Source organism: Barbus barbus (genome assembly GCF_936440315.1).
Source record: "Barbus barbus genome assembly, chromosome: 33".
NCBI classification, from domain to species: Eukaryota; Metazoa; Chordata; class Actinopteri; order Cypriniformes; family Cyprinidae; genus Barbus; species Barbus barbus.
In genome coordinates this window covers 15,302,574-15,313,146 of record NC_136761.1, presented here as the reverse complement: position 1 = coordinate 15,313,146, position 10,573 = coordinate 15,302,574, and the positions used below count along the sequence as shown (strand labels likewise).

Here is a 10,573-nt window from a genome sequence, read left to right as displayed (position 1 = left end):
TTTAAATTCGCCTACGCTGGTGAGAGGGGTCTGAACCACCAGCGAAGGATGCTGAGCTTCATTTGCAACAGATAACAGATTTAATGGCTTATGCTCTTTGACAAATAAGCTGCATTTTCAGACCTATTTAGAGATGTCTACACATTTTACATACGCCTGTGTGGCGCTATCCACACTCCCTGCTAAAGCTGTGTGAATATCACAAGCTTTCTGTGAAAGGAAGACATATCAGTGTGAATTATGCATACCGTCTTATCCGGCAGTGAAGACTATAACTGCGCAAGCAGAAATGCAGCATTACTCTCTTCATTCTCATCCTCTGTCATGCCCCTCTCCTCTATCAGTGGGCCTATTTTTCTGGCTGAGGGTAAAGATAGAGTTCTGCACAACACAACTTGGGGCTTTCTAGATTATTCTGCTGTCAGTCAAAAGAAAAAAAAAAAAAAAAATAACTAGTAACCATCAGCCCATTCACAGTGCCATCCACTTTCTTTTGCTGCCTTTTAAAATACAGAAATTCAATCAAATCCATCCAATTTTGTTATTTTCAAGAAATTTAATAAAAACTCTTCCATTTTAATTCCATCTTAATCTATACTACATGGCGTCACTCTTATTTGGGATTGTTTCTTTATCTGTCTGGATATCGCTTATCTGTAACTCTGACACTTATCGGACACTTATTTTTAATTCCCAACAGACTAAACATGGAGGGCGAATGCAATTTCTCCCATGAGCAAACATTGTGAGGCAACACTCCAAATAATCTTCATTAAACAACATTGTTTATTCAGTTTCGAGGTTATGATCCTACATCATAACCTTCCCCTAATAATATTTTTTTTTTTCTTTTTATGTACCTTTCAGTTGTAAAACCGACAAGGGCATGTGTGTGTGTGTGTGTGTGGGGGGGGGGGGGGGTGTTCCCTCACAAACCCAATCACAATACACTATTTACAATGTAATGCATCTTAATAAACCAATACAGGACAGTATATCCTCTCCCACTAACTAGATGGATGGGTGGATTGACAGAGCGATGGATGGCTAGTGGCGTAAAAAGGATGTTTATCCCTCCCTCCACTCCTGCTCTCGGAAGGACAGTTCCTAAGTGCTTGTGGATTTTATGTTTACGGTGTTTTATAGGGCAGATCCAGGAGCCAAGAGCTGTAAAATGTTGTGAGAGGGAGGAGAGAGAGAACAGAGGGTGGAGGCAATGTTATTGTAAATCCAATCTTTATTGAGAACAACAGACAAACAGTCCTCCCCACTCCAGCCCACCTCTCCATCACTCTCCCTATTGACTGATCGAGCTCTCAAAGTTTCAAAGAATATGTGTTAGTACGTTTTTGCACAGTTCAACGGTTGTTTAATTCTGACCTTCATAAGAGTCTAGCACACGCATGGGCAACCTATGGTTCTCAATGTGGTCTAATCCAGCCCACAGGTCAACTGTCCTGAAATTGTTTGTCTTTCGATAGCTCTGTTATCACTCAGTAGCATCTAACGTGTCTCCAGCTAAATTTAACGACGTAGAAAATACCCAAAATACTCAATCAGTGCTTTAAACCTGCCCAGTATTTTACACAGTTCACCCAATATGGCAAGCATGAGCATGTTCTCTCTCTCTGCTGTGAAATGTGCCACCAAACATCTAATGTTGGAGATTATCAATCTCCAGTGCTATATTCTGTTCACAGGAAAGTCATTGCTTGGTGCTAATTACATCTCAGTGATACATTTTAATCAAACTCAGACCTGTTACCCAACCCTGGTTGCAGTGTATATCCAACACTGCACATTTTGTAGAGACTCAAAGACCTAAAATGGGTATGTCAGATAAGCAAGATGTGGGGGCTTCAGGACCAGGAAACATTAAACTACATGACACTTGTTAGATCCAGGCAACCACTCAATAGCATCTTAATATTAGATGTTTCTTGACAGTTTTCTATAATATGCACACATGAGCATGACACATTTCCCTTGATAGTGATTCCTCTGTGTACTACAACTGCTATAAAAAAAAAAAAAAAAAAAAAAAAAAGTTTTAATAAAACGCACAATAACCTGGGAATATTAACTTTTCCTATAATGTTTCTAAGAGGCTAAGGCTCTTAGCTTACCATTGTGTATGAATGAAAAACTCTCCAGGGAGCTAGGGGGAAGTAAAATAAACCTTGTATGATGCCTGGTGAAAACTGTCTACCTTTGTAGAGCAATACTGAAGGTAGTTCAAAAAATTAACTGAGTGGCCCCATTAGACATACTTCAGAAAATGATGCGCCATTTATTAGAATAAGTACATAGACTTCTCTCAGCTTTTAGAATACAAGATCCAATCATGAAGAACATTGCATCTCCCAAGGTGATGTTATTATGCCCTCCCACTCTCCATTTAAAACCCAATGTGGCCCGTTTGCCAAAAATCCTGCTCACCCCTGCAGCTCCCACAAATGAAAAGATCACGATAAATGCAATAGAAATAATCAGTGGACTGTAACATTTGTAAGGTGACTGGTCAAATGCATGATAACTGAATTATATACACTATAATAATACAGATAAGGGTATGTTTCTTTGAACAGTATATGCTAAATTTTATTCACATTAATGTGCTGCACTCGAAAAATATGTAGGCCTAGATTTGACTTGATTTCCATCTTTTTGGATTACAGAGATTTACCATAAACTAATAAATGTAATTTGTCATTCCTACATAAAAAATGTAAGATTTCAGTAACAGTACTAATAAACAGACTGTTTAAATAGTACTTATTAATAAAACCAATTCATCTCAGTCTCATACTTTTTAACTAATTGACGCTAATCATATATTCCAAGACATAGTCTAGAATCTGTGATTGCGAAGTACAGTAAACATCCACACCGGTGCAGTGACTGACAGCTACACATTCACCTCAAAACATTAGATTCATCCGCGCTGCAGCTGTGCTGGAGCACATCCCACACAAGGAAGATAATTCCGCAAACAGCTGCAATTCCACGTTTTCAGACAGAGATGGCGACAAAGAAGCAAAACTTAGGGAATGCAGCTTTAAATATATCTTAAATTAAAAAAAATCTAAAATATACTAAAAGTTAACTCACTGCTCTTTTAATATACAACATCCTTCTTGTGAACAGCACATGCATGTTATTCAAGAAACAAAAATGTTTGCCTTAATAATCTTTATACATACAAACAAACAAACAGACAGGTACAGAGTGCATGCTTGTGCTCAATTTGGTACTTTGGTGAGTGAAATGCACACCTAGCAGTACTGGGAAGTTCATTCCAACCTCTAAATTAATGACCACTGGACAGTCTGTTAATCCTCATGCTTTTACACCGAGACCTACGGCCAGCCGATCAATGCGTCAGCTGGGAGAGATGAATCAATGCCCTGTCAGACAAACTCCTCTCTTTCTCTCCATGCCCACTCTTAGTCCTTTGCCTTTTCAGCTTCTTTTTCTCCTCGCCCACTTCTTCTCTTTTTGCTCATGTTCCAAAAGTCTTGTGGTAATACAATTGCTAAAACATTAACCAGCCATTGCTTTGCTTTATGGCAGCTTAGAGCTGATGATGGAGAAATAATAAACCTGGGCACTCTACTAATGCTGTATGAATATGCTAATGTCAATATGCTACATATCTTGAAATGCTGACTTTAACAGCAGCATATTAATTATCAAATTGATTCATTTCCTGACCTAAAATGGACCTCAGTTCAGGTAGATGACATATTTATTTTAACATGACTGAAACAAGACTGTGAGGGATAGATGTACAGACCTTAAGTCTTAGTTCACAGCTAATTTTTACAATTAATCTTTTGGAATGATGTACTTCAGTATTGAACAACTGACACCAATGTACACAACAGTACAACCCACTGAATATGCTATAAATCTGTCCCTCTGGCAAAATTAAATATAGCTATTCTGACTAAAGTTTGCAGGTGCATCTTTACTAAGATGCAACTGAGAGAGTTTTTAGTCTGTCATCTTAGTGCTCGACTTGTCTCTTTAGCTATTTAAAGGATGCAAATGTGAAAAAGCTTGAAAGTCACTGAAAGTCATTTTGTTCTGCAACTGCCAAGAACAAACTCACAAATGCAGATGAATGTTACGAAACCTTCAGGTGTGTCTACAAAGGGACTGACTGGATACCACACACAGACAGTAAGCTCTATCTCCACCCAGTGACGCGACATCTACCGATGAGGATTGCTGATGATTTCTGCTCTTTCTAAAAGGCAACTTTTATTGGTACTGGAAAAAGAGCAATATGGCTGAGAAGGTTTTTTTTTTTTTGCTCTATTGAAGTGCTTTCTGAACTCAAATAGACATTTAGTGCTGCAAACCAAGAAGATGAAAGGTTCACTGCCTTAATATATAGGGCAGTGTTCACTCAGAGAAAGCAAGGCATAGAGCACTAAAGCTCAAGTATGCCAAATCCTCCTGTGCATTGCATATTCTCAACAAAAATGACTCTTGCAATTATGGAAAAACAATTCATTACAAAAAAATGACCAAGACTCTTTGTGCAAACAATATCTTAACAATAAACTGCTGAATCTGTGTTTTAAGATTATGACATACGGCCAGGCACAAGCGTACTTGGGAAACAATAAAACTGTTTGGCAGACCAGGTAATGTAGACTATGAATTTTCCTGTACTTCGTTTCTCACCTGCGTTGGCGACTGCGTCGATTTCCAGTTTTGTGATGTCACCACTAAAAAGGGATATTTTCTTATTCAGCTCTTCATTGACTTTGTACCGAGGCTTACAAGAGGAGTCACCTAAAAAAAAGCACACAGTAATGTTAACATGTATTTACAAAAAACAACCCCCAAATAAGTTGGTCTACATACAATCTATTCATATCTTCATTATTCTAAGAATTTCTGGACTCCAAACAGGTTAAATTGGTTCTGGATTAAAACAAAAAGATTCTCTTTTTATATTATTATTATAATACATGATGAGTGTTTTAGTGTGTTTTGTTCACCTGATGGACTCCAGACAGGAATCTTCTCCAGAGGAATGAAATCAACCCTGTACATTTCCCTCCTCTTCTCCTTATCCATGGAGCAAAGCTTTTCTACCAAAGACAAATATGCAAACCAAGTCATACAAAATAAACAAAAATAACAACTATTTGATTTTCATTTAGAAAATTTAGGACTCAGTTTATCGATATTGTTAAATACAGTGATTCTTATGTTGGCTTGAGTCTAGTCTTAAAGTTCAAACAGTTCCAATAGATAGACAGACCACTGTAAAAATGGTCGTGGTTTTAATGGTAAAAGAGTGTAAAATTCATTGGTTAACTTAACAGTAATTTCCCTCAAAACATACAGTCAAAAACTGTAATGGACATTTCATGTAATTTTACAGTAAAATACAGTTTTTGGAAGTGAAAAAGAATTTATAAATTGCAGTGAAAAAAACTTAAATAGATATTTCAAGAATTCCATTACATTTCACATTTGATGTTTCTTCTTAGACTTGTCTCATTAGTTGTGTACATTACGCATTGATCTTACATCTAATGTTGTTAAATGTTTATTGCCTTATTTCAGTTTCATGTGTGTTACTATGATGCTGTTTAGTATCTGTGTGAATGACAGCACACCTTCAATATATGTAAGTGTTTTTTCTCAGTTTGCGGAGAAGTTGTTTATGATGAGCTTTGGGTCATCATGTAATTTTCTCATCACCACCTGCTTTTGATGGTTATCAGTGTGTTACAAAGGGACTAAACAGATTTCAGTATTTTGAGTAGGTTGGTATATGAATATCAGCTAATGAAATATGGCTTTTATATGTTAAATCTGTAAAACCTAAAATGTTGCTAGCATAATTTTTACAGTAAAATTCTGGCAACCACAGCTGCCAGTTTTTTTTACCGTAAATTTTACGGATTTTATTTTTACAGTGTAGATAGATAGATAGATAGATAGATAGATAGATAGATAGATAGATAGATAGATAGATAGATAGATAGATACGTATAATCGGGATAATGTGCAGTCATTTGCTAATTAATGTCCTTCAATGTGACGCAAGAGCTAGATCACCCTGATGGCGGTAATATATCTTAATAATTGTAATGAAATGAAATGCGTTTCTGGTTCTCTGTCAGTGGAGTGTGTGCCGGACAGTGGCTCTGATCTCTGAGGAGGGAGGGACTCACTCTTCGCCTCTGTCCAGTCGCTGCTCTCTGAATCCAGGTTCAGCTCGGGCCGCGCGCTCATGGCGTGCAGCGTGCTCGTGCTCAGAGAGGCCAGCGCCACGGCAGAGACCCCCACGGCGCCCACTACAACCCCGGTGATGCGGTGCGCTCTAATAGCCCCTCCACTCCTCCTGTGAAGTGACTTTGAGGCCGTGGAAACCTTCTCCCACCTGTCTGCTTTACGTAAGAGCCCCTGGGAGGGCAGCGCTTTGAGCGCATGAAAGGAGCGATGTGCAAGTCTGCTGATCAAATCGAGATGAGTCGGACATCTGTCCCCAGCGCTGCATGTGAACCCAACGCCTCTGGAGAGCCAAACACGAGCAGCAAGTTTTGACATCTGAAACGCCATGGTCTGTCTTGACAGCTGGCAGATTTAAAGTTTAAAGCCTGAATGTCTTCCGTCTGCGCCTTGATTTTATCCTCGTTTCGATTTGTAATCTGTTGTAACAAGCAGTTCGCAATTTATTTGAAATTAAAATAGTGAAATTGAAACTCAACTGTCAGACAATGAAAGCAAAAGGGACTATACCAACATGTAGGGGTCCGCGAATTGACTCGCCAGCGCTTCTCGTTATTTGGACTGTCCCGGATCAACATCCAATCATCCTTTACTGACATCTAGCGGCAGGATGCTGAAAGCGCAACCTTTCAGTCAAGCTGTCCTGTTACTAATAGCCTCATTTTGATTTGACTAGTACAATTGACATGAAGTTTTGTCAACGTCCTGATTTTGGATTACACTTGATATGAATTTAGGCGCTGTAATTGACTATTTTTATTTTTTAACTATTTGTATTGGTAATGTAGCAATATCATTCCAATCCTTCTGTGTTATTCCTATATATGTTTGCACTATGCCCATACTTTCTTCTGCACTGGAAGCTCCTGTCATCAAGTCAAAATCCTTGTATGTGTAAACATACTTGGTAATAAAGCTCTTTCTGATTCTGATATCATGTGACACTTAAGATTGGAGTTATGGCTGCTAAAAATTCAGCTATGCCATCACAGGAATAAATTACATTTTAAAATATATTACTATAGGCTATAGAAAGCCATACCTTTAAACTGTAATAATATTTCACAATATTACTGTTTTTTCATACTTTCAAACTTTTGTCTGGCAGTGTATAATGTTTATCCATTTATTTATTCATTTCTAAATCAAATACAACTAAATCAAATTTGCATAACAATTGTGAGCTCTGCTGTCTTGGGCAGGTAGGTTTTTTTTATTGCATTTACTCTCAATTAGCCTAATATAAAAGAGATTTAGATGAAGATTAATTTGAAATATGATTTTTGCGTATTCCATATACCCATTTTAATATCTTGTTTTTCTCAGTGTTGGCTAAATAAGACTACAGAAGCCTCTTTTATATTGTTTCAAATGATAAAATCAATAATTTGATTATAACACCATCTTACACTGTGAAAAACAACAACTATAATACACTCAACATAATACACTCAGCTGTCTAGGCGGTGCTTTCATGCCCATATGACATGAGTCTAAATGCTTGAGTTTTTATTGTATTGTGTAAGAGCACATTTAGTGTGAAAACAACACAGTCATACACAGTTCCGTTACACGGAAGCCAAGGAAAGAGGAACACCCTTTTCTGTCAGCTCTGACATACCCTGAAAAACCACAACTGATTTTACACAGCACAGGGGTCTTGTCTATACGAGTGTGAGTTTGTGTGAGTATCTCATAAAAGAGACCTACCAGCATTTAATTGAATGCACAAGAGAGATACACTATCATCGGCAGATCCAGAGCCAAACAGACAAGGTAACAAAATCATAATTTTAATTATATTTTGAGCTATTAACAGTGAGTAATTTAAAACAATGACAGTGAGATAGTTCTGTAGTCACTTCGAGATCACTATCAAACAGTTAATCATTTAGAATAGAAATTTACAATATAATACAATATTAAGGTGGTTAAATTACATCATTACAAATGCATTTTACTTATATAAACGGTATATTAGCTAAAGGTGTTTACTACACAGTGCCCTATTTTGCAGTGACGTGTCTATATTTTATTGTGGAGTTTAAATGACATTTATGTTACAGATTAAAAAGACATGAAGCTGAGTTGTTAATATTTTGTGGTCTATTTCAGTTTCAGTTAACTATTTTCAGAATTATCACACACACACCCACCCACATGACCAATATATATAAACCAACACACCCTGTTACATGCATTGGTGAATTAGACACTTGACCAAAAGAGGAAATGTGGTTCCATGTGATTTGTGTATAAACGGGAAGTATCAGCCTCAGTAAACTTAACTAGGAGCAAACGGCATGATAACACTCACAGGGTAGATGAAGCATGATCTGGTGATGTGACACCACCATTACCATCAGTATGATCATGCTAAGCATGTGATATACAGCTGCTCATCATGCATTAATACTTTTAAATAGAATAATGGACCAGTGTACAGAACAGTTTATGTCTGATCAAACCTCATTGTTTCCATATTTTTGGTATCTCTTGGCAGCAGCATGGCAGCGTGGGACCTTACAGTCACAGTTGAGGATCTTGGTCCTGATGCCCCACCTCTTCAGATCAGCGTGACCTCTGAGCTGCACATTGGCGGAGTTATTCTCAAATTAGTTGAGCAGACCAGTGAGTTATGCTTTACTTTAAATATAGGCTATTATATTTGCTTTTAGTGCACATACTATGACATGACACACATTAGATTTATATGTACTACCATTAAAAAGTTTATGATCAGTATGATTTTTTTAAAGAAATTAATATTTTCATTGAACAAGGAGGCATTAAATTGGTTGAAAGTGACAGTAAAGTGACTTTTACATTCTTAGAATAGATTTATATTTCAAATAAATGCTGTTCTTGAAAACTTTATATTCATTAAAGAATCATGAACACAATATATATCATGATTTCAACAAAAATATGAACTGTTTTCAACATTAACAATAATAAGAAATGTTTTTAAACTCCAAATAAGCATACCAGATGGATTTTTTGGAGGATCATGTGACACCGAAGACCGTAGTAATGGCTGTTGAAAATTGTATTAAAATTTTTTTTAGAAACCCATTTTGAATTGTAAGAAATTTTTACAATATCATATTTTTTCTGCATTTTAATAAATCTGATCTAATAAATGCAGCCTTGTTGAGCATGACTTTCATAGGAAAGCATATTAACAACATCACAACAAGTTATCCCATATTTATAAAAACTGTGTTTAGAAGTAAGTATGGCTCCTAAACCTTTATTTACGCTGTGAGATGTTCTTGTGTCTTACCTCTAGATCTGAAGAAGGACTGGTCTGATCATGCCCTGTGGTGGGAGCAGAAGCAGCAGTGGCTGCTGCGGACCGGCTGGACACTGGACAAATGCGGGGTCCACGCAGACGCTCGTCTCATCTTCACCCCACAGCACAAGCCCCTGCGACTGGACTTGCCGAATGGGGCTACACTGAAAATGCGAGCCTCTTTCTCCAGTCCTGTATTTCGCACAGTCATGGGCATCTGCAGGGTTCTCAGTAAGTGAAGGATCAAGCTTGGATCCAACACCCCCTCTATAAGTAATCTATTACTAAGTTTCAGGTTACCATTTCCAAAACGAATCTTGCTTTCAGATTTACGTCACCCAGAAGAGCTCTCCTTGCTCCGTCCTGTTGAAGAGAAAAAGAAAAAGAAAGACAAAGATTCCTCAGAAGAGCTGTATGATCTTACAGATGTTCCTCTAACTGCAGGTGCACAAAATAACACATTAAAGAAGGTTTTAATACACTATTGTTCAAAAGTTTGGAGTCAGAATGATTTTTTTAAATGCTTTTGTATCCTCAATGCTTTTTATTTTGATTGAAAATACAATAATATTGTGAAATATTATTGCAATTTAAAATAATAGTTTTAATACATTTTAAAACGTAGTTTATTCCTGTGATGGCAAGGCTGAATGCTCAGCAGTCATTACTCCAGTCTTCAATCCTTCAGAATTCATTATAATACGCTGAATTGGTGCTCAAGAAACATTTATCATTATCAATGTTGGAAACAATTGTTTTATCTGGATGCAGGCTCTGTTCAAGCTCTGTACAATGGCATGCCGGCTCATTTTGCTGACTCTCCGAAGACTGAGGCTGTGTATAAGATGCTGTCTGTCAGCTTGCCCTCACCTGCTCCTGAAGCCATCGCTAAACTCTACCGGCCAGCCAGTGTGGTGGACAAAACACATATTCACACCAGGTACAGCAGAGAAACAAACTAAGACTTCAAAAAATAATAATTCACATTTCATCCTTAATATAAATGTTCTTCTGTTC

General features: G+C 37.3%; 2 protein-coding genes across 4 annotated transcripts in view; one reads left to right on the top strand and one right to left on the bottom strand.

Moving 5' to 3' along the window:
* The window catches only part of LOC306853531 (ADP-ribose glycohydrolase MACROD1-like), a 53,398-nt gene extending 46,543 nt beyond the window's left edge, over nt 1-6,855 (bottom strand). For 2 of the 3 annotated variants that reach the window (XR_013782746.1, XM_079391020.1), the window contains exons 1-3: nt 6,204-6,855; nt 5,016-5,108; nt 4,696-4,806 (exon numbers count right to left, since the gene is read on the bottom strand). Coding sequence is in view for 2 of the 3 variants with exons in the window: in XM_079391020.1 (XP_079247146.1) it covers nt 4,696-4,806; nt 5,016-5,108; nt 6,204-6,591 (592 nt within the window). In the remaining variant the exon portion in view is untranslated. The remainder of the gene's footprint in view (nt 1-4,695; nt 4,807-5,015; nt 5,109-6,203) is intronic. The other variant, XM_079391021.1, reaches the window with a different exon arrangement.
* LOC306853527 (fermitin family homolog 3-like) overlaps nt 1-10,573 on the top strand; it is a 568,382-nt gene that overhangs the window by 553,437 nt on the left and 4,372 nt on the right. The window contains exons 2-5 of the mRNA XM_079391016.1: nt 8,628-8,892; nt 9,554-9,787; nt 9,884-10,000; nt 10,328-10,496. Of these exons, the coding sequence (XP_079247142.1) occupies nt 8,769-8,892; nt 9,554-9,787; nt 9,884-10,000; nt 10,328-10,496 (644 nt within the window). The 5' untranslated portion in view covers nt 8,628-8,768. The remainder of the gene's footprint in view (nt 1-8,627; nt 8,893-9,553; nt 9,788-9,883; nt 10,001-10,327; nt 10,497-10,573) is intronic.